At 41.4% G+C, this 24806-nt stretch overlaps 1 protein-coding gene across 1 annotated transcript in view; it reads right to left on the reverse strand.

Moving 5' to 3' along the window:
- Window positions 1–954: 954 nt before the first annotated feature.
- Window positions 955–24806, reverse strand: part of foxo3b (forkhead box O3b) — a 45101-nt gene continuing 21249 nt past the window's right edge. Inside the window, exons 3-4 of the mRNA XM_053336540.1 lie at window positions 5424–6904; window positions 955–5157 (exon numbers count right to left, since the gene is read on the reverse strand). Coding sequence (XP_053192515.1) covers window positions 5453–6904 — 1452 coding nt within the window. The 3' untranslated portion in view covers window positions 955–5157; window positions 5424–5452. The remainder of the gene's footprint in view (window positions 5158–5423; window positions 6905–24806) is intronic.

Below are 24806 nucleotides of genomic sequence, written 5' to 3' on the forward strand. Positions count from 1 at the left end.
ATACATCTATTGTTTCCCTGTTATCCATTCATCAACTTCTTTCAGATTTGGTACTGTTAAAATAACAAACACAAAGTTCTGCATTATTATCATTATTATTATTATTATTACTATTATTATTGGGAATAATGGGACAAAAATTAATCAGAAGGCAGTTTTTCCTGGAAAGAAAAAAAGCCTTTTCCAGTTCCCTCATTCATTCAGCCTTCCAGTGGTGTTCCTAAGAGCATTTCATTTTTACAGATAAGACTCTTAAACTTAAAACTATTTTTCTGATGAACTTTTGATGATAACTGGCTTGACCTCGGGCAGTGTGGGAGAGTGGCCATCCCGAGAATCAATGCAGTGAATGAGGGAAAGGCAAAAAGGGGAATAAGGGGAACGTCAGCGGTCCTGCCAGGGTCTGTGTCAATATATGGTGCAGAAGCCTGGGGGAGATGTCTGACATGCAAGTGAAGGCTTTCTAGTGAAACTTGACAACACCCCATCTCTAACTGTCCCCCCTCTCCCCTTCCCTTTATGTTTCGCAACAACTGAGGAAAAGTACCAAGCCCAGTGTCAGATTAATACAGCCTTACAGAAAACAAACATTGCGCAAGAGGACCTCCAGGAACTTGAGAGAACATGGAGTTGTTTTGCTATTTAGATCCCTCTAGACTGACACGAGAAAGAGATTTATCTTCGGGAGGGAGTGAGAGGTTAAATTTGTTCATGCTCTACTGCTCTGACACACACTGTTTTGGAAAACAGTTGGCAAGTTAACTTGTGAATTAACTGCACATGTAAGACTGGCGAGGGCTGTAATATTTTCTTGTTGCATAGAAAATTCCTTTCCTAGTGATATGAGCTGTTAACTGTGCTTCTACCAGCACTCGTGAACTTTATGTACTTCTAGTACTTGCATCATTTTTTATACAGTGATAAAAGGAATTATGACAAGGATACAAAAAAAGGTTGTGGAGCCTCACCAAGCTTTATTTACATGCGCACCATTTCTTATACAAACTAGATTACAATTCAAAATGGAATACACAGGAAAAATACCCACTAACATCAAGTCGAGAAGAAGCAAGATTAATAAAGGGCAAAGTTCAAAGGGCAAAGTTCAGAGGGCGTATGGAGGGGAGCTGGCCTGGGCCTCTTAACAAGGATGGAAGGGCTCAAGAGAAGATAATGAAAAGGAAACTGTCCAAGAGGTGATTAAGGTATCTAGTGGTATGTCTCTTCTATTTTTTTTGCTTTTCATAGCTTTAAATCTGCAGGTATTGTGCTGCAGTTGTGTGTGTTGGACACAAGAAGATATAATCTGTGCCTGAATGAAGCAGTAGCAGTGAGTGGCTGTGTGGAAGGCTTGTTCCATTATGACTAAGTGTAAACTATCTTCCCGAATAGCCAACACATTTTACACTGACTTTAAAAAATGTTAGGAACACCCTCCTGCGATTGTGATCCCCTTTGCAGTTTATCAGGGATCAATAAGCCCTCTTTAAATAGAAAGGACTTCAGCACTCCCTGGATTCACCTTGTCAGTGTTCTTCACAGAAAGAGTTTCTAATATTTAGTGCAGTCAGTGTAAATAAACTCAAATGCTTAGCAGCTCAGGTGATGGCTCAGGATTCTCCCTGCCAAAAGAAACATGATAATCATCTGGAAATTTTATATGTGACAAAATGTAGGAAATTCCAGCGTGTTGTCAGATGACGTTTCAAACACGTCAAAGTTATAGTCAACTGCTCAATGACAGCACCGGGACGTGAACCTACTCCACTTGGAATAAAACAAGTGTGAAGCTGAGGAACGTCCATCAAGAGGCTTTTCCCTGTGTCTATGTCGTTGTACACACACTCGTTATAATAAACCCATTAATATGGGCGGATGGTGCAGGTTCAGTCCTGTAAACCCTGATTTTAAAAATAGAACCAGAGTGTGTGTTTGAGTGCTGAAGACACAGGTTACCTCTCTGTTTTACAATTTCTGTCGAGGGACGGCACCATTGGAAGGGTCGAGGGGTTATAGCTAGGTCATGCACTAAACCTCTGATAGCACAGTAGATCATTCTAGCCGACCATGCACACACACTCCTCTGCCTTGGCCTCAAAGTGATATACACACATCTGTACACTATTATACACAGCGGGGGCAAACCCTTCATGTTGCTACCCCAGCCAGAGAAGGGGTACCAGGTCTCCAGATGCTACAACAATGGTACTTTCCACCATTTTAAAATCTGGTTTTACAATTGATTCGCTGGTTACAGTGTTCCCTCCTACTCGGTGTTATTCATTATTTCTTCAACTTTACCTTCCGAGGTATCACAAAATCCAAGGGTCAGGTACTACATGAGTATATATAAGGACATACAGCGAGTATATATGCATTTCACACAATTCATAATGCATAAATACATGCATGCATACAGTCGGCTGTGCTGTATGCACCATCAGGGGTACTGAGGGATTACACATCCTCATGTGATTAATTCAACAGAAATAAACTCCATAGATAAACACATACACGCAGACACGCAGACACACACACATACACACATACACACAAACACACACACACACACACACACACACACACACATATTAACATGTACTCAGGATACAGGATGTCACCTGCAGGAGCACCAGGTGTGTCCATGATGGATGTGTGTATGTGTGTCATGGGTCCAACAACAAGAGAAAAAAAGCTATGACAGTGAAACCAAAAATAACAGACTGTGTGAAAGTCTTAGGCCTTGTCCACACTAATACGGATATTTTGCAAAATGTACAAAATGTTTTGGCCTGTCATCCACATGCAAAACAGCATTTTAGGTCACTAAAACAGTGATTTTTTTAACAGCTAAAGTGCAGATTTTTTACTCAGGTCTCTCTGTACACTTAAAATTGAGCGTTTGGGAAACAATGTCACTTGTCATTTCGCACATGCCCATTGTTGCTTGTGTAATAAGCGTGAGCCTGAAACAATTACTACCACCAAAGAGAAAAAAGCTCATTATGCATGCTAATGTTCTTCTCTGGTATTTGACGTACTTTGTTGTAGACTTTATCACCACCTACTGGCCTGGCATGCTTGTTTGATCGTTTGTATTCGTTATTGTGTTCTCATGTGTATGAAAAATATCCGTATATATGAGATCAAGGCCTTAATCCTGACGTTATCTTCCTTCCTCCTCTTCATCTTGACGGCCAAAAGTTCACAGGTTACAAGTTCACAAACACAAAGCATTACTGTTTTTATCAAGAAATATTTCTTTTTGTAAATACTATTAGAATGTGACTTGATGTTACTAAAACGGGAAGCCTCCCTATTCCCCCCTGAGTGATTCTATATATGCATAACAATCCCCACAAGCTCATGACACGACAACAGCAGAGCTTAAAGGACCAGCGTGTAGGATTTAGTGGTGAGGTTGCAGATTTCAACCAAATGAATACCCTTTCCCTCACCTTCCCCTTCCAGGCATGTAGGAGAACCTATGGTGGCCTTCAAACTTTAAAAATGGGAAAGGTTCTCTCTTGAGTGAGTGTTTGGTTTGTCTGGTGGTGCAGCATGGCGGCCTCCCTGGAAGGGGAGATGTATGTATCTATAGTAGATATAAAGGGCTTATTGTAACTTAATGAAAACACAGTGATTCTTATTTTCATGGAATTATACACTAATTTAAACATACTTATGAATATTATATTCCATTTCTGCCAAGCCTATTCTGTTAGATTGAACTAAATTCTACACACTGGTCCTTTAACACAGATCCCTGGTATCAATTTTTCTATCTACGTGTGTGTGTGTAATCTGTATGTGCGTGTGTGCTGTGATTTGGCTGCCAGCATATCCTGCTGTTTGTTTCAAGTAATTTGGCAATATACAGAGATAGCTTATTGTTTTACTCGAGAAACAAATGGCTTCTAGAGGAACGAGCCTAAAAACCCCCTGCTCCCCTGCCGTCTACAGGTTTTGACCTTGCCGTGCTACGAGTGGCTGCAGCTTTGGGCTTCCGCAGGTCACGGGTTGAAAACAAAACAAAAAATATTAAAACACAGAATGCACGGCTTGCTCTCAGGACAGGATTCAACACTGTTTACATAGCACCTGTTATGGTGTGGAAATGTTCACAACCCTAGGACACAGGTATTCATTTGGCTACATCATATGCTGTGATAAACGACCTCAACGGAACTCACCAAAAGTTAAGAAAACTAAGAAAAGATAGACCTAAAGATCTTTCCCCCTCCTTCTTGAACTTCCCACTTGCACTGCACAAATATCCATGACAGAAATTTTCTTCCTCAAATCTTTTTTCATTTCTTTTTTTTTTTTTACAGTTTGATATACACAAAAGATAAAAATATTTTTGTAGTATTCAGCTAATTGTAATATAACCTTCGGTATGATGCAGTTAATTTAAAATTCAAGCAATTTATAAGAACAAAACTGGAAGTGCATGTTTTTGAATTCTTAAATATTGCAAACTAGGGCAAAATGTTGTTCTGTCTGTGTGTGTGTGTGTGTATGCAAGATATTCCATTTCATTGACCACTACATCAATTTCTTTCTGTACTGACACATAAGATGCAAAAACAATGAAAACAGAAAGTCCCCAAAAAACAAACACTGAACATTTAAAATCACTAAGTGAGAACAGAAGGAAATTTTTTTTTCAAACATATCACATTCCAGGAAACCACTGGATCAGATTTACACCACATCACTTCTTGATTTCATTTTACACTTGTGTCCTTTTTTAAATTCTTCAGCGCTAACAACTGCATCGTGCACTCCTTCCATCTTTGCTTGATATTTAGTCCTTGTAATCCGCCTGAAATGTCTTCTGATAAGCAGTGTCTCTTGATATCAACAGACTGGGTGTCAACGGAAAAAATTGCATAATTCTAAGATTTATGAGTTTGTTGTGATTGTTTGACATAGGTTTTACTGTTTGTTGTTGTTTCACAGGAGGCTTTGAGGGCTGATGTGCAGCATCTCTAGAGTCTGTCGGATCTTTCATGGTTCACCAGTGTGGGAGCGAAGGTAAAGCTCTCGAGAAGTCTTCTTCTGTAAACACAGGGTTTGTATTTTGTGCTGATGGCAGGTTTGGCAAAAATGATGTTGTGTGTCTGATTTTCTGTTGCACTACACAGTTCGGACCTGGAAAAATAAAGAAGATTTGTGTTTGAAGTGTGTTTGTGCTGTTCTTAAAGCAAGAAACAAATCTTTCCTGTTCTTAACTCAAACATTTCTATATCTAAATAGGGCTGCAACTAAAAATGATCAATTCATTTGCTGATTATTTTCATGACTAATCGATTAACTGGCTGATTGTTGCAGATTTAATCTAAATATGCTCATCTTCTCTTCATCTTCTCAAATGTTACATGATTTACACCCTTGCACACATACTCAAATATACATACCTGCTTTGCTCCTCCCCGGCCTGTCCCTCTCAGCCGGGTACCCAACTCTGAGAGGTCTGCTTGGCGCTTGTGAAGTTGCCAACTCCATTCATGTTGGCCAGAGAGTCAAAGTTAAAGTCCAAGCCATCTGCGTCCATCAGCTCGTTCCTGATGATCGAGTCCATATCACACTCCAGACTGCCATTAAACATGTCCAGGTCCAGATCTGTAGGAAAACGGTCTGGGCAGATCCCACCGCTGCTAACTGTTCCATTCAGGAAGATTGAGGTGTCAATCTGCATGGAAGAGGAACCATTTCCTCCCAAGGGTGAGAGCAGGAGTTGCTGCTTGGCATTAGCCAGCATGTTAGCCTCGTTGGCCAAGTTCAGGCCTCCGTTCAGGGACCTCAGGGAGCTCTGGTTGTGGTTGTTACTTTGCAGCATCTCCCCTTGGCTATTCTGAAGTCCTCCAGTGGTCCCAAAGGTCATTATTGGATCATTACGGAGCATGAGGCCACGGCGGGAGTTCTGGGAAATGACTGCAGCAGCGCTGGCCTGTGACATCAGGGGGTCAGATTGGGTCATCATGACATCGCTGTGGCTGTGGCTGTCAGAATTGAGCAGGTCTTGTAGTGTCTGACTGCCAAAGCGGGACATGCTGATGCTGGAGAAGGAAGTCTGCTTGTTCTCCTGGATGGTCTGCATAGGGGACGGACGCAGAGAGGAGCCCGTTGTGTGGGGGCCGAAGATGGAGTTACCAAAGCCATTTCCTCCACCATTGGAGGAAGAGTTGGAGGAAGGAGCAGAAGTGGAGGAAGGTGATCCAAGCCCATTGGGTTTGGACACAAAACTGAACCCTGAGGAACCATTTGGAGGGGCTTGTACAGATGTGGTTGACACCAGATTGATGTTATCCAGCAACTCATCCATCAGGTCATCTGTGAGTCCATCGTTTAGGTTCATGGTACCTGCCAGGTCTGCAAGACGGGGCAGCTCAGCTGGCATGGCCTTCCCATTGGCCACATTTGTTGTGTTGCCAGGAGATAGTGCTCTGCCGGGACTGGAGTAGAGCATAGGCGAGAGAGGAGGCTCGTCATCAGGCACCTCGTCTAGCTCTGGGTTGGCCAGAATGGGTGAGAGGCGGCCACTCAGCGTGCTGGCATTGGAGTTAGTGCGAGAACGGAAATCTGTCCAAGCATCAAGTTCCTCACTGCTGCGTGACGTTGGGCTTCCAGGCCACTTGGATAGACCTGAAGGACTGTCTCCGCCACCTTCGCCAGCTGCAGCGGCTGCAGCTTGCAGGGCGGCCTTCTTCTTGGCAGCACGGCCTCGGGCAGACTTGGTGTACTTGTTGCTGTTGTCCATGGAGACTGCACGGCGGCGAGGAGCTTTGCCACCCTTCCCCCCCTCTGGATTGATCATCCACCAGGAACTCTTCCCTGTTCCCTCATTCTGGACACGGATGAAACGGCTGTGGAGGGAAAGGTTGTGCCGGATGGAGTTCTGTTAAACAAAAGAAAAGAAAGAGAAAAGATTCCATTGAGCGATGTTTGCAAAATCCTTTTGAAAGGATTACTTAAACAATGACTGTCGTTAATATTGATTTGTTGTATTCTTTCTTTCGTCTTGCCAATACAACACTCAATGAATATCTCTCATTAAGTCTGACAACACTGAACCATAAACCACCCACTACTACTGATTATGCAGCAATGTAAACAGTTGCTCTTGGTGACTAGACACAAAAACAAAGCAAATAGCCCATTGTTCCAATTGTTCATCTACTAAATATAGACAGGAACACAAACATGCAGCAGCACTTAGTGCTGATGTCTGCATTATTCCCACTGTAGTTTTTGTGTTACGAGTATAAAAGAAAAAAGAGAGACAGTGGGCTGTAATCAAGCATCTCCTCGATTATGAATGACACATACAAAGAGCCCCTCTGTTGCGTAAGCAGCGCATTCTGTGTCAGATCATGTGTGCTTGTGCATGCCTCTGTGTGGCTGGTGTGTATTGATCAACTCTGAGCTTTCTTGTGGAAACCCAAGAGGCTCATTGTGGGGGAACTGGTGCACATGACAGCCCCTGCTAATGATCAAGAGTTTTATTCACAACACAGAGATGTACTATATGTACACATTGAAGGCGTAAACCACAATATAACATCCCTGTTGAAGCACTTGTTGCCTCACTGCTGGCTTTGTTAACAACATATACATACACATCACACAGACATTCTTTCATATTTCACATTCTTATTGTAGTGTAGTTGTGTAGTTGTGCACACATTTGTAGCCATGCTATCAGCATCTAGACTTATAATAACATCAAAATGTCAAATTGTCCAATACTTTGAATTATTAAAGTACCTAAAAACCTAATTTTTTTCTCATCAGCCTCAGTTGTTCTTTGTGCTTAGTGCTAATTAGCAAATGTTAACATGCTAACAAACTGAACTAAGATCACTGTGACCATGGTGAACATACTTGTTAAACATCAGCATGTACGCATTGTTACTGTGAGCATGCTTGCATGCTGACATTAGCATTTAGGTCAAATCACCACGGTGCCTGTAGACTAGTGTGGTTGAGTTATTATGGGCAAGTGTGTGATTCATGTCAACATGTTTGAATAGCTATGTGTGTGTATTCTGGTACATGTGCATGTACTTTTTAAAACCTTTGTCACATTTCAGTCCTATTAATAACTTAGGAGCTAATTCTGTGGGGAAATAGAACAAGAAGGGGTTGAAAGCAGGGGCGGCTCGTTTTGAGGATGTGATGGAATCATTAGTGAACCAACAGGGATTTCAGTTTGATGTCGCAAAGCTGGGATCTATTTAAACCACAAGGAAAAAGACAGGCCAGGAAACCTTATTATAGTTCCATGAAATTAGAGTACTATTTAAACAAGCATGGTAAGTTTTATTGCTGTGTGTCATTCGGGGTTACATTTGATATAAAGGATTCACGTAAGATGTTCACTGTAGGGATGTCAGTTCAGTTACTACTCGTTTTCCGTAATTGATTAATGCAGGTTAAAAGGAGGAATTGTATGATGTAAGCTATGGCTTTACAGTTATTTAAAGCTTGAATTTCCAACCTCACTTTATTTATAAATTACACCCATGCACATGTCCATCTGTGCATGGGTGTAATTTACACACACACACACGAAGACACCCACACAAACACACTTTTAGCCATCTGGCTACTTAAGAAGACATAATTTCTTGGTTCTTACATGACAGCATGATGATTATACACAAATGTTGATAGAAACCATAGTCCCACAGTCCTTTATGTAGCATCTGGTTTAACAATAAAAAATATAACTGCGTCGACTACAACTAGAGTTCAGTATGAAATGAAAAAATTGATATAGATAAATGGCATTCCTTATAATTAGTTTATTATGAGCCTTTTCTTTTGATGTTTGTCTCCCTTTCTTCTTTTTCTTCCTATTCTTGTTCCCCACAACCCACTGAAGGCCTTGCTAAATTCACTATTTTGCCTCAGTCTCCTTCTCTTTCCATAACCCCTCCTTCTCCCTCAGTTTCAGTTGTTTCACAAACACATAGCTCTTATGGGCCCTGAGGGATACTGGGGCTATGCTATATCCTCCCATATAAACAACCCAACCACCATCGACAACATGCATTCATTTTTCCTTCTCCGTTTTCCTCTTATGTATATTTTTACTCCTTAAAAACAGAACAGATTCCTTGGTTCAAACTGACCAGGGCCAAAATTTTCAAGTTTTTGTGGGAATCACAATATTGTTTTCCATGAAGAAGTCCCGTTTTTCCTGGGCAACAGTTTACAGACAATTTGGTCAGGATTGTTATTCTGGTCAAAGGCAGTTCAATCAGAGAGCAGAGAAAGCAGGCTTAAGTTACGTTCCTGAATGCTATGTTGGCAGGGTACGAAGGTTTTATCTCTGGGGTCACATTGAACCTATGACCCTGTGCGTGCATGTGTGTGTGTGTTTGTATGTGCGTGTGTGAGAGAGAGAGAACACTGTGTGCATGTTTATGTGTGTGTATGCCAATGACAGTTTTTCATCTGCAGGGTCTTGAGTGTTTTGAAACTCCAAATTCAAAAAGTTGTTTCTGCAGGATTGTGTGCTTTTTGTGACCACTGGTGTGCATTAGCAAATCCATAAAAAGTTGCTTTTAATCATGAATGGAGTGTGTATGTGAATGCATGTTTCCCAAGTGTGTTAGTGTGTGTGCATGTGTGGGCGAGTGAGTATTCTGTGCAATTAGGTAAGATGAGAAGAGATACCAGGGAGACCAGTGTTTATCCTCTGCCAGTATCTCCCGAGGCATGACGTAATGCTGCTTTATTACAGAACATTTTACACATACGCATACACACACGCACACACAGACACACACACACACACACACACAGTAAATGTTTCCAGCTGCCAGGGAGATGTAAAGAATGGCAGCGGATAGACTTTGTGAAGGAAAAAGATAACTTTTTGGCGGGATGAATGAGAGCAGAATGAATGGAATGTGAGTTTCCTTCTCCCACCGTTGTAAACATTTACCTGACACCACCTGACACTTCATCAATCCTTCTTCCTCGCTTCAACCTACACACACACACACACACACCTCCACTCCCTCCTCCAACAAAGCCACTTGTTTAATCTTTCTCTTTTCCGTGCCACTGCACATATCCTTCAAATTTCTTTTGAGATATTTCTAATTCGGTGTGATGGAGGACTCGGAGCAATAAAGGGAAATGGGAGTATCGCCAACCAAAGCATCAACAGTGATAAAAAGAAAAAAAAAGAAGTGTGAGTGAGTGATGGTGAGAAAGATGGTGAGAAGATGATGATTGCGGGATGAAAGAAGGAGAAGTATACATGCTGTGTGTTAGTACTACAAGTGGTGCACTGGATATGCATGTAAAGTGGTAGTAAATCTCAAGCACTCACAATTTAGTGACTTTCACGATTTTCAAATATTAAAAGCTTTAAGCATCATACATGAAATGCCATTCACCTTCATTGTGTTTGGGCTAAACAGAAGTCTAAGTAATGGAGATCTTAGCAAATAAAACCATCTGCATGGCTGATAAAACATGCGGTAAGTGGAAAATATGCTGAATTTTTTTTTGTGTGTGTGTGATTTTAGTGGACTGACCATTTAGCCATTTGTGTTTTGGTTTTCTTCACTCCAGATTTTATGTAGACATTCAGTCTCTCCTTCAGACCACATCATCTCATTCCCAGATGCCATGATTCTACATGTATTTATTGATCATGTTATTTATTTATCACATCTGCCTGCATGAAGCAAACCTTAGACTACCTTTAAATCTCACCTGAGTTTGACAACAGCCTTAACTTTTCACTACACATACTAATCTCTCTTGGCAGATCTTGATTTTAAAAAAAGCAAAAGCCCTGTGTGTATAAAATATTAGGGACACTTTAATAACACACACATGGGATTTACATCTTTTGTGCAATTTAAATCCTGTAGCTCAGGTTTAAAATCCATCATCAAACTGTTGTCTCCCTTACATCTGCATCTCCCCTTAATAAAAGAAATGGATCTAATAGCTGAAATCAATATAGCATTACAGCTGTTTCTTGGAATCCGCCGCTCTGTTTCATTAAATTGGCCGCTGTAAAGCATCACAGACAGCACTGTAAATGTGACTGAATAAACATGACTATATTTTGTTTTTTTATTCCCAGAATGTATGTACTCTACGGGTCTGCGTGTGTGTGTATATATACATACATATATATACACACACATATATACCCTGCATATCACAGTGTGAGTGGGATATGCTTACTATTGTAGCTCCTTTGGGGTATTCCCAAAGCCCATTAATAAAAGCAGCTCAGTGAGACAGCAGCTCTGATTCATAACTCCTACCATGCAGCCACAAGAGCTAAACAACACAATTGCACACGTCACATACACACATAGCACGACTCGCAGTAACAAACTTTCCCAGGAATAATGATGCTGTTGAGCCTGCCTGGCTAATTTTTAAGATTTTTTGGATTTCTCTCTCACTGTCAACTTCACTTCACTTTTGTTTCACTCCTCTTTCCTCTCACACACTGATGTTTACCTTGGGGACCAAAATGAGCTCACTGATGTAACATTTTATTTGATCTTGTTTTAATTCCCTCACAAATGGGTCCCTTTAACTGGAACCGACCACAACGGTAACCTGCATCATTCCACCTGGCAATAAAAAAGACTTCTAACTACTAAAGGGTATTGTAACTGGTTGACTATAGTGATTAGTAATGAATGACAGTTACCTTTCCATTTCAGGTTTTTCATAGTTTTGATCAGTTAGTTATTTAAAAATCCAACAGATACATAGCAACATTAGCATTCACTTGGAGTCATGTTTCTGACCACCTGGTGAAGGTAAGGCCGAATTCATTCTTCCTTCAGCTCTGTTTGGTCTCCAATAACTCCTGAAAAAAATATCTGGCTCAGTGTTCACCAGCTTGTCACTAACTTTGTCAGACAGCTGTTTGATGCTGAGCAGGTAGTGCACAGTGGATTTTTAGAGATTCTTCTCTGAATATAGCTGCCTGCTGCGCCCGAAAATGATGCTGTGATAATCATGAGAGTGAACACAAAACAGCGAAGTTGCCAAAAAAAAAAAAAGCTCAAAGATGCTAAAACTGTCTGTGGGAATGAGGGGATCTGCAGAGTTACGTGATCATTTTGTGTGGGTTCAATTTAAAATGTAGATCATAGCTGCATTACATTGAAAGGTTTCTTAAGAAAGAAAGTCAAAAGCCTTTTTCACTATGTAAAAATTATATTACTTCCTGTATTATTTGCCAATTACATTCCCATACTCACTTCTAGAGTAATATTTGTTTATCTGATCATTTCCTCACATTCTTCAAACTCTGTGTCTTATACTTAACTGAACTATTTCTTGATACTGCAAAGTGAGATGAATTTATCCATCTTATCTGATATCAGTGAAGCGCTTAGTCTGTTTGTGTTTTCTGTAACTGGTCTGATGTTATAAACTCCACCTCTGCTGGTCTAGAAAACACTGAGTCAACAATGTCAACTGTTCATGAGACCGGTTAGCCAGGTTTACCAGTGTTACATTTTTGAAGTCAACTAACTCAAAGATAGCCTGACGTAGCTGATCTGGCTTCGTGAGAAGGGCCCCAGCTGTGTGTGTGTGTGTGTGTGTATGTGTGTGTGTATGTGTGTGCGCACCAGCTGCAGCCAGAGCTCAGGAACACAGAGGTCTTTTTGTCCGTCAGCAACATGTGGGAACAATTAATCACTGTCAGCAACCACGCTAGGAATCTCTGTCTCTTCTTTCTTTCTCATTATTCTGATTTTTTAAAGGTAGGTGGGAACTTTAATTTTTGCATTTTTGTAAGACTGTATATAAAGATTCTGTGTGCATTGACAATGTTGAGGAGGCATTTTAGGCAGAGGAATTCAAGCCTATTGTGAGGGGATTATACCTTCTTTTTTTTTACACCAAAGCTGAATGTAGCAAATATATAGTAATTAATACTTCAGACCTGTGAGGCAGATTCCTCTCATTGGCTGAGAAGATTATGAGAGTGCTTTCTAATTGGATGTAGCTGGGCTAGTTCCAGCAGTGGTGATTGGTGGAATGAAATTGGTTTGCGTAGCCAGGCAGTGCAGGGAGGGGAGGGTCTACATGGTGTTGCAAGTGTATTTCATCACCCAGCTACAGCACACATCTGAACTCAGATGTATGAACTGGGTCAGTTTCACTTTGCCAGGTTCCTGCACTCTGTGTGTGCCCCAAGAGAAACATTTTACTGGTTAACGCAATCCAGACACAAGTGTCCCTGCCCACAGCGGTAAAAAAATGCAGAACCCCCCCCTCCCTCCACACACTTACTGTAACAAAAAACACAAACAAACAATAAAGCAAAACAAAACAAACACAAATCAGCACATGCACAGTCACTGCTCCTCATGTTTTCTAAAGGGAAGTGTTGGGTCAGAGGGTTAGTGTGTCCAGCAGCTAGGAGACAGCACCACGTCAAAGGTCAAAGTTCTTTAAGGTTGCAGCTATCCCCTCATACATCTTAGTCCCGCCCCTTTAACCCTGCTACCACTGCTGTGATTGGACCAACTCAGTGACCTGAGCCTCACACCTCTGGTGTACTTAACCACCCACTGACACAGTGTGTATGTGTGTGAGAGTCCTGGCCAAACTTAACCACACTTTATCAGCCATTATGTAAACCAGCGCTAATCTGAAGTTCCTTTCACACATGCACTGTAACCCTGAAATTTTCCAGGCATTACCCGGAGGAGCTGTATGTGGGAACGCAAATGTCCAAATCATTCGGACCAGACAATAAACGGACCCTGCCAGTTAAGTTGAGCCCATGTGTGATTACATCATGTAATCTTACAAAGAATCCACACTGAATGAATGGGCGTGTTGATGACGTTTATATCATGCGGCTGGCACTGGATAAACACACCAGGCCAGCTAAGCTGCATTGTTTAGATTGGACCTAAATGCCCCACTGTGAAGATAGTGCTAATGGGAGAGATGACTTTCTGTGATTTCTTGTAAATTAAAAGCTGTTTTATTTCTGGTGAAAAACTTAAAACTCCAATTACAATTGCAGCATATTTTTTGCAGCATGTCCTGCCTTCTGCACGCTCTAAACCAAACAGAGTATCTCTAGTAGGTGACAACAAATCTGACACAGACAGTCTCCATGTGTTACATGTGTGAAAGGGCAACTCCACAAAATGTCCTGATTCTTCGGACATTGTCCAGAGTTCATGTCAACAATGACTGACTGCTGCTGGGTCAAGCAGACAACTTGAACATTAGTTGCTATTTAACTGGGATTGACAATGGATTGTGGTTAAAATGTTTGTCTTGCCCTGAAGTGTTTTTTCTTTAGACAATGCAAACAAGATTAACTTTGTGCAAACAGGCGACAGGTAGCATCCCATCAAATGACGACTATAAAATATTACAAAAAGTAAACATTCAAACCGTACATTGTTTGTTAGATATAGGAAAGGAAGCATGCACTGAAGAGTAAATTAAATATTTAACAATATCAGTGACCCCTATAAAACTGGTGCAACAGGTGTTTACATCTAACATACGTGCATGCAGAGGTGAACAGTGAAAGTGTTGGCGGAGGCGTCGAAGACATGCACCTCTCTGACACGTATAAGTCAGTTTATAAATAAACACAGGCTGGTCTGCGTTAACACTGCAAAGAGAGGACAGTTATTTATACTGTGACCCTACACGCACACACACACACACACACACGTACACACAGACACAGACAAACACACTAGGTCCAGGTTCCAGCTGCCCTGAGCTCTGGACCGCAGACAGAACATTCCATTCTCTTCAATCATATGTGTGTTTCCCGGCCAGCGGCTGGGTGTCTCTCCCAGTTTGTGTGTGTTTAAAAGTTGTATTTATGTGTGTGCGTGTATGTGTACACTGGACAGGGATCTGGAGTTTGGCAGGAGGCATCCTGTTATACCTCATTCTGCTTATATTTCTGCTCTCACTCCTCCCTTCTCTCCTCTTTTTGTGAATAGATTAAGGTCTTCATGGGAATGCAGACACTTGAATGTCGAGTCAATTCAGGAAATGGATTTTCTTTTTGGTCACGAAAAAGGGCTCGTATTCATTCTATGATGCCATACTGAGAATTACAAATCCATCATCATGGTGTGAACAGTGATATTAAGTTCCACTCAGTATTGAATTGCAGTTCAAGTGTCTTAAGCACAATAAAAATAAAACAGGCACACACTCTGCCTTCCACGAGATGTGACCTTGTTTAAATCATGAACTCACTGAGACCTCGCCGCTACAATGTCAACCTCTTTCTTTCTATCTATCTTTACCATCTGTCCTCCTCTTTTTCTTCCTTTCTTCCTCTCATATTTGCTGCTAGCATGTCCCTGTTGTGTAAGGCCACATGCTCAAAGACCTCCTTGTTTATGCTTACTTTTCCTCCAATCAGTTTGCCTGAGGTGGGGGAGTTGGCCGACCCATCCCACCTCAAACAGCCAATCACCTCAGACTGGTGCAGAGGCATGGTTAGTCATGTTACCCTTGCGAGGCAGCATTGGGTGAGTGTGTTTTGATCAGTGCTGGATGGTCACCTGAGTAATATAGCATATGGCTCACGCACACACACACACACACACACACACACACACACACACACACACACACACACACACACACACACGCACACAGACACATTGGAAAGAGGATCAGGAATATGAAAGGCATGAAATGTCAGGGAAATATATCAGTAGATATTTTCATGATTTCACACACATAACTCTGTCATTCACACACATGTGACTTCAGTGTAAACACACAAACGCGCGGTTCATAACAGCTCAGTGCGGGACGTGTACGCTTTGCTTTGGGACAACACAAGACATCCCTGCTGGGCTTTATCAACCCAAGTTCCAGGACACGGCGTCCTTAAGCTACGAAGTAACTGCGCCTGCCAAGAACACACACACACACACACACACACACACACACACACACACACACACACACAACAGAAACATCTCAGCAAAGACAAAGAAGACTTATCCAGACAGAGGACAGAAGGAGAAAGCAGGCTTGCAAGCAGCGAGTAAAAGAACTGAATGCTTCCAAACACAACAATAATTTTCCCATTTGTGTATTTCAGTTTTTGAAAGAATTCAAACTGCACCACACCTAAATACTGCACATGCAAATAGGCTTGCAAATAGGGGTGAATGATTTGGGTCAAATCTGTAGTCATAACATACTATATATTCCAACTGCAATGATTTTAATTAGAAATGGTTCATGGATTAAATATCCATGGGAATACATGTTTCCTTTAAATTCCGGGCAAATGAAGACATTAGATTAAGGCAAGAGGCTGCTTCAGTTTACAGCCCCAACACCCCAAATTTAACTTTCATAAAGGAGCTTTCCCCCACTTTTTTTAATGATTCATCCAGACTAAATATTAAAAGGGATAGTTACCTTAATATCATTTCTATTGGTAGATAAATCTTCATTGTTTCACATAATAAATCATAAAATGCCTAACTCCACTGGCAGATATTGTAAATCTTAAAAGAATCTTCTGATAGGAAAATGTCAATTTAGTCTTTCAAATTCTTTGATCTGTTATAAAAACAAAAAGAAAAATATCCTGAAGTGAACTATAAGCCATTTGGCAGTCAATAAATACACAGAGAAGGGACTTGCTCTTCTTATATTTGGTGATGATCTGCTGCTGGATTTAATTTAGTATTGTTGTGTGACATGAATGCTGTTTGGGTTTGTCTGTGGGATTGGGCCGACAGATCTTCTGCCCTGGCATTATGACAATGCCGCGATGACTCGCAGCTTGCCCTTTTTAAGAACTTGAACTATTTCAACATCTGATGTCTAAAAATAGCGGGACCAGAGGGCAAGTCTGCTAGCGATGATTATCGTATTTATCCTGGCCGTATGAGCCCACTGATGACAGGCCGCGCTCTAATACACAGGGAAACACACACAGAGAACAAAAACACAGCGGTGCCTGGAGTACACGACTACTCAGAGACACGGAGAGAGCAAAACCACCAAATGATGCCACTACATTCTTTCTAAAGATTTTTTATGTGAACAGGTGATTAATGAGACCTTCAAACTGAGTGTGAATGTGTGTGTGTGTGTGTGTGTGTGTGTGTGTGTGTAATGAGAGACAGAGATTGAGAGACAGTGAGAGAGATTGAGGGAGACATAGTTAGATAAAGAAAATGGGGAAAAAGCATAGAGATAGAGAAAACGAGGGCACCTTTAGTATTAAGACTAGCAGGGTGTCTACATGATTAATTACATCTCTGTGCGATACGAGCAGCGCAGAGGAGTTGGAGGGACGGAGGAAGAAGGGGGGAGGGTAGAATGATTCATAATTATCAGGAGCGGGAATGTTGTTATTCATGTGCGAAGACATAGTGCGGGTGACAAGGAATACGTTGGGGAAATGAGCCCGCCATCTACACCTCAAACCTATTTCAAGGGCAATGGAGTTGTGAAGTGGAAGGATTTATTTTAGGCCATCAGGATTTGAAAACAGAAAGAACAGTAGAAAGTCTGGTTTCTTTTCTGAATAGGAAATCTCAGGTGACTGGCGAATGGAGTGCTTGGATGGAGAAGGGAATGTCCTGGTCAAAGTAATAGTTTGACATTTTTAAAGATGTCCTTTCTTGCCAAGAATTACATGAAAAGATTAAGAAGCTGGTAATCTTAGTTTAGCATAAAGACTAGGGGAAACATCCAAAATGGAAAAAAATTAACAATTTGTGGCTTTAAAAGTCTTCATGTGCTGGACTATTTCTTGGCTGGGAGCAGTAACTTCATGAAGTCTCTACCTCACTGTGACAACAAGACTTCAACTAATTGTTGAAGTCAACACACAACAACTAATTGTTGTTTGTTACCCTATAGCTCAGTGAGAACATTGCAGACATCATTTCCCACCTTGCTCCTCTACATATGGAAACCAAGAGAAGAAAAATTCCATACAGAATAAGTTTCACAACATTTTGCCTATTTGGAGGGAAGGGCAGGAGACAAAGAGAAGGGGAAGAGAGGGGTCGGTCAAGGGAAAGAGAAGGAGAGCGACAGAGGGAGGAAGTGAGGGAGGGGAGGAGGACGGGCTGTTTTTATGTGCGTAGCCTGGTGAGGGGTTGACTGAGGTTTATTGCCTCCCTTAACACCATGCTGCCCTGTGTGCATACTTGTGTTTCTACTGAGTTCTGCATGTAACAAAATGGTCGCTGAACTGAGGTGAACTGAAACTGTAGAGTTTCCTCGGTGACCCAAACGGATTTCTGGCAGTACATCTTTTATGCGCGCAGGAAATGACAAATTTATTTCTTCCTGACTGTATTCTCACTATTTGGGTTTAATTCACTTAATAGACCTTTCTGCTTTACTGAATTGAGCCAGCTTCCATCAGTTTACTGCTTTGGTCAAGGCTGAAATAGCTCAACAACTATTTGATGTATTTCTATTAAATGTTCTACAGAAATATGGGTCCCCAGAGGACAAAGCCTACAGAGTTTGGTGAACCCTGATGTCCACTAACATTTTTAGTACTGAATGAAATGTCTTGGCAACTGTTGGATGGATTACCATGCCATTACAGTAGCTACAGACATTTATAAATTCAGCGTTATCATTTTATTTGGTCAAACATATGTTTATCTATCTAACAGTTTGATTTTATTTACAAGGAGCATAATACACAGAGACTTGGTGATGAATGCAATATGAAACTCACTATATATGATTATTATTACTCTTGCAAAAAATCTAAAATGCCAAAACAAACAGCTAGAGAGAGTTCATCTACCAACAATGAAAGAAGACATTTAGTGCCCTGAAGTGTGCAATGTGATGACTCCACCTTACATTTTTGTGGGGAGTCAAATTTTAAAAAGTTGCCTTGTGGGACAATGAAGGTACAAAACTTATTAAGTGTGTGTCAGAATTGATGGCAGTTGTAAGTCATTCAACGGCCATAAAATGTTCTTCAAGCTCTGCACGTAACACAAAACAAAAAATTAATCATTCAGAACTTTAACATGGGTCAACATGCAGTATTGCTCTTTTTTGTGCCTAATTCAAAAGTTTCTTGTTTTTTATAAGTCATTTGCTTTATTGAATATGTCACCACTGTGTAAAACTAAACCTACATTCACAACAAGACACATACATACATAAACACACCTTTGTGCATTTTAGTGTATCCACGTCAGTTGTCATTACTCTTGATCTACCTCTGCTATGGTGTGCGTGACTCTGAGGTGCGGCCTGCTTAATGCCTCATGGCTGTATCCAGGTTACGCCCTCTGGAGTTCATATGGGTTGGAGAAAGGGTCAACTCATTTTCTATCTGTTGACGTACGCTGTTAAATAACCTCTCGAACCTTCAATTAACAGCGCTGAAGGTGAGCTATGATCTAACTGAGATGGATTATGGCGTTAATAGCGTTATGTATAATCATCATTGCAAACTAAATGCTAGGCTACAAAACCTAGTTTGAGCTTGATTGTTTGGAGGTGGTGACGTGCTGTTCTTTGTTTATATGCGTGTATTCGTGTGTGTGAGTTGTGTGCTTTTTAGTTTTGGTGCAGCACTGGAGTTCACATCTGGTCTGGATTAGTGTCGGGGCCCCGCTGGTGTTCGTGGGGCTCCTCATTCTAATGGTGCTAAAAACAGATACAGTACAAAAACACACACACACACACACACACACACACAGAACCACAGACCACTGATTCTTACCGTATGTTGTACCATGACATGCACTAAAAGGATAATTCCTGTTTATTACAACTTTACTGTTATTTTCTCAGTTTTGGCCATCATTCCTATCTGTAATAATAACACTGTACTCATCGACTTACCTGCTGAGATCTGGACGTTACAACATCGCTAAATAGAAGTCTGATGGTGCAAAAAACACTGCCAACTAAAGTATAGACAGTCTTGGAATGAACTCCGGGAAAAAAGGTCAAATTAATATTGCACAACAATCTTTCGTAAAAATCCATCAGTTTAGAAACTGAGCTCCAGGTTCAGCTTTGACCTTCTGTACTTGATGAGTGATTATCAGACCTTTCAGTTTTAAGTCTCATCTGACATCATTCTTCTAGCTGTATTGAAACGTTCACAGATGTCACCAATTATTTTGGTGAGTAGTTCTTATGATCAATAGAAATAAAGGCCAAAACTACAAAAATGAGACCCAAGTAATAAACCACAATTTCAAACTAAAACCTAATGCGCTGGTCTTTTAAACTGATGAGTCATACTGCAGACTTAGTTTGGAGCTGTCTTTGTGCTTTAGTTTCAGGAATCACACCAGTTTGACCTCTGAGCCCACTGGTATAAAAATGAGCTATTACAGCACATATTAAAAAAGAAGTTGGACTTTGTTTTCTTTTAATCTACCTCTCTTTCTCACAGGCTCAGAGTCTGTAGGTCAGTTTAATTTGCCTGACCCAATCTGCCCAGCACCTCTGTCCTAAAAAGTGTTTCTCTTTGACTGTCTGTGTATTTGTATGTGTGTGTGTGTGCGTGTGATTCTCTGCTGATGTCAGCACTTCCAGGCCTGTCAGCTCTCTTCCTCCTACACACCAGCTGAGCAGCTGGAGAAAGGGAAGGAGGTGGTGATGGTGGAGGTTTTTAAACACACACTCTCACATGCATACATGCGCACACACACGCACAAACACACAGTGCATCATTCTGCCGAGTGTGTATTTCATGTGTATATTTTAACACAGGGTGAGACTCTAACCTTTGTAATGCAAACACCCAACGATGACACAAACATGCACCTTGGGAGAGTTTTCTCCCAGCAACAGCGAGCCTCTTCCTCAGCCCCCTGCGTGCTCCGCCCCTCTGAGGAGCCACATGACTTCCTGCTTGGAGACAAAAAGGAAGGAGGGCAGCAGCTTTCCTTCTTGCTCTGTTCTCTTTATCTTATCCTGACCTGGGTAAGACCACTTCTGAAAAATGTCCTTGTTTGTCTCAGGACAAAGAAGAGGAGATAGAACTACCAGACATCAGCTGTTTCATAGAGCATTATGTCAAATATCTCGTCTCAACTCAATTTCTCTCCTCGTGTAAGTCCTCTGAACCGTTTCTTCCCCCTTATAGTCCTTCTCTCTCTTCTCTTATTATTGCATCACTTCCTATGAAACTGATCACAGTTGGTGTGCTGATAAAAGTGCAAAATCCTCTGAAATCCTGGTCTCTTCAGCAAAGCTATTGTTCAATGACCGCATAACCCAGTTCACTGGTCTCTCTGTGTGTGCACGTGTTTGTGTGTCCAATATGATTAGGCCTGATTATATGCGTGCATCACTGCATGGGAGCTTGTTTGTGTTTGTGTGTGTGTTTGTGTGTGTGTGCATGTGCGAACGTGAGCGGCCCAAGCTTTTATTTATGCAGGAGGTTCTGTTAAGCTTATTAATCATTGCCAAAGGAGATGATGATGACGTAGCCGTGGTGCCAAACTCCACTCTGCTGTGTCAGCTTAAATCTGCACGTCCACCTCACCTTCATTTATCATCTTTGTTTATGTGTGTGTGTTTTTTTGTTTACTTTCTTTGTGCTCACAATTGATTTCTTTCCATCTTCCTGTCTCTCCATAATGAAATCACTTTATTCAGAATGTTATTTAAAGTTGTAGTTCAGGCTTTATTCTGTATGATTTCTTTATATATTTCAAATGCTGTAATACTAAAAATTTAATTCACACCATTAGATCAAGAGTTAAGCCTCAATCTTCTGGATAGACTGAAATGATGACAGACTAGAGACTAAATCTTGATTGTATCTGTGTATATGGTTGTCTGACAGAGGACATGAACTCTAAACAAAGAACTTAAACCACAGCTGTCGGAGGCTGTGCTGGGCAGCAGATAATAGAAATCCACTGTCTCTTGTGCTTCTTAGATGTTTATTACTTTACTTTAATTTCCCTTCAGAAGAAAATGATTCCCTGATTGCTTGTATAGAGCAGATCCTTTGCCTACTCTTTTAGATTATTTAGTGCAGAAAGAGACAAAACATGAAGCAATGATGAGGGTGACTGACATGTGACAAAGGTTCAACTGTGCCACGAGGACAGTGGTTCCCACATCTGGGGTTTGGGGCCCATCAATGGGTGGCAAGATAAATCAGAGGCATTGTGACATGATTGAAAGTAGAAAACACATTTCTGCCAAGCAAAATTACATTTACTTTTTTCTGACCCTTTTCCAATCTTTGCTTTTTGCTTGTGGATTATTAGATAATGATATATCTTAAGACCCAATTAAAAACATAGACATGTAATTTGTGACAAAGCCTTATAAGTGGACAAGGCTTCATTTTAAGCTGTCAAAATTTTAAAAATGTGCCACAGTGCTGGGATACCTCAGTCTTCTCATCTATGCTACTCTATTATGACATTTTTGTTTTTATTAAAAAGCACACAGAAGGGAGTGACAGGAAATCTGGGGGAGAGTGGAGATGACATGCTGGAAAGGTTATGAGACAGAGAGGAATGAAGTTGGAAATATGCATCTTTGTCCAATAGGCACCCACCACTCCTTCTACCTTCTCACTGCCAAGTCTTCAGTTCTCTTTCCTCCACCTTGCACAATCTACCGCCAAAGAAATCTGCAACACATGCAAGCCAAGCTGTTTCTTTTATGAGACAAGCAATTAGGAAAATTAATGTTATTATTTATATTCGTACACTGAAAGACTGTCATTATTTCTCATTGCTTGGTTAAATCCAAACTCCTTCAGTGTGCAAGCATCACACACCTCCTTTCTGTCATCGCAGCTTGAAGTGAAGTTCAATGCCATGGTGACTCAGATGGAATTTCATTAGCAGAGTCCAAGCAGACTGTATATTGTTATCAGGTCTCTGTATTTATTTTAGGCGAAGAGCGGCGAGAACTTAAATAACCCCTTGCTATAGGGGGTTATTTGGGGGTACATGTATGGGCATCTGGGCCCCTGTTTACCAAGAGCAGAGAGGGTTCAGTGGGGACACAGGAGGCCCTCCTCTGTTTTCCTTCATCCTTCCCTTTGTCCAGGGTCTCTCAGGCGCTCACAGCTTAGTGCTCAGCTTCATACATGACAATGCGCACACACAAACACACTTACTACCATTCACAAGTCACGCTGGCATTTCCTTACACCCGGTAGCGTGTTGTGCACATCTATGACACACAGACACACAGACACAGACACAGACACACAGACACACACACACACACACACACACTGGTGTTGTAGTGTCCCCTCCCCACCGTGTCACCTCTCTCCCTCCAGTCAAGTGCTTTTCTTCACATGCAGCACTTTGTATTTATATTACACCACTATTAATAGACTGTTGGCAACTGCACAGCTACCCCTTCTGTCTTCTGTGTGTGTGTTTAATGTGTGTTTGTGCCAACAATATTATAGTTTCTCTTTAATACCAGCCATGCTATGTTTAGGTTTTGTTTTGATGGTATGTGGAAACAATTATCTAACACAGGCAGGTAATCACCTCACCTACACTGCAGCTAATGGAATTACCCAGAATCACGAATTACTGTAGTGATGCAATGACAATCAGTGCATTTCCCCTATCCCCAACTTGGGGAAAAAAACCTGAAAATACACTACAAGTCTGCATATGAATTAAATTCAAGTGTGACTGTCTCTTTATGACCTTTTACAGCCTAAACTGAGTTTGGAGGAGGAGAAAAAGAGATGGATGGAGATGGGAGGGATGGATAAAAGGGCAGAAGGTTGTAGCTGTGGCCTGATCTCTTCAATCTACTGTACAGGCTCATGAATGAGTCTCTATCCTCTGGTTTAAACCCTCCTCCCATTCCTCATTTTTCTCCTTTCTCATTATTTGTCTGTCCTCTCACTTACAGCTCGCCTATTGTGATTTTTTTTCTCCCTTCTATTTAGCCCCTTCTCTTCATGCTCTGACGTCCTATCACTGTCCGTTTCTGTATTTTTCTGTAATCTCCCACTCCTTTCTCTCAATCTTTTTTTCCCTCTCTGAAAGGTCCTTTCTAAGTCAACTCTGCACAAAAAGCTGTATGGTGGCACTAGTTGGCTGTGATCCAAAACTCTGCTCTCTGACTCCCTTTCTCTCCCTCTCAGTGTTGGTGAGCAGCAATCACTCAATCTGCCCCCCCCCCACACACACACACTCTCCCCACCTCTCTTTTTGTTTTTCCACGTCTACTTTCTTTTCTCAGAAGGAAGCGGAGTGGGTACAGAATGTGAGATCTCAAATGCTCTAGCTCAAATGCTCATATTCACACACACACACACACACACACACACACACACACACACACACACACACACACACACACACACACACACACACACACAGTGAGGTGACTGTGGAGCTGTAGGGCTCAGTGCTTCTGAAAGGGGTGTGTCTGGTAATCCTTTGGGGTTTGTGTGCCAAGGCCTTGTAAACCGGAGAGGAGAAAAAAAAAGAGAGAGAAAGAAAGCGCTGACAGGCTTTTCAGCTGAGCAGGCCTCTTTCTGATAGTAGGCGCAACACCCAAAGCTTCCACTTGCTAATAAAAAAAGCACATATGCTCACACAGCACACTGACCTTATAGTGTGTGAACCTTTCATGCCAACTTCTGTGGGATTCACCCACTTAGAAATAGATTGACAGCGCTTTGACCCACACATGCACACAGTAATGAAAAGCTAGTTCATGAATGCTAGTCACACACCAGATTCACATAGCTTCAGACTGCAAGTCTACAAGGAAGTAAGATTAGGAAAGAGGGTAGAAGAGGTGAC

This window comes from Scomber japonicus, chromosome 17 (assembly GCF_027409825.1).
Source record: "Scomber japonicus isolate fScoJap1 chromosome 17, fScoJap1.pri, whole genome shotgun sequence".
Lineage (NCBI taxonomy): Eukaryota > Metazoa > Chordata > Actinopteri > Scombriformes > Scombridae > Scomber > Scomber japonicus.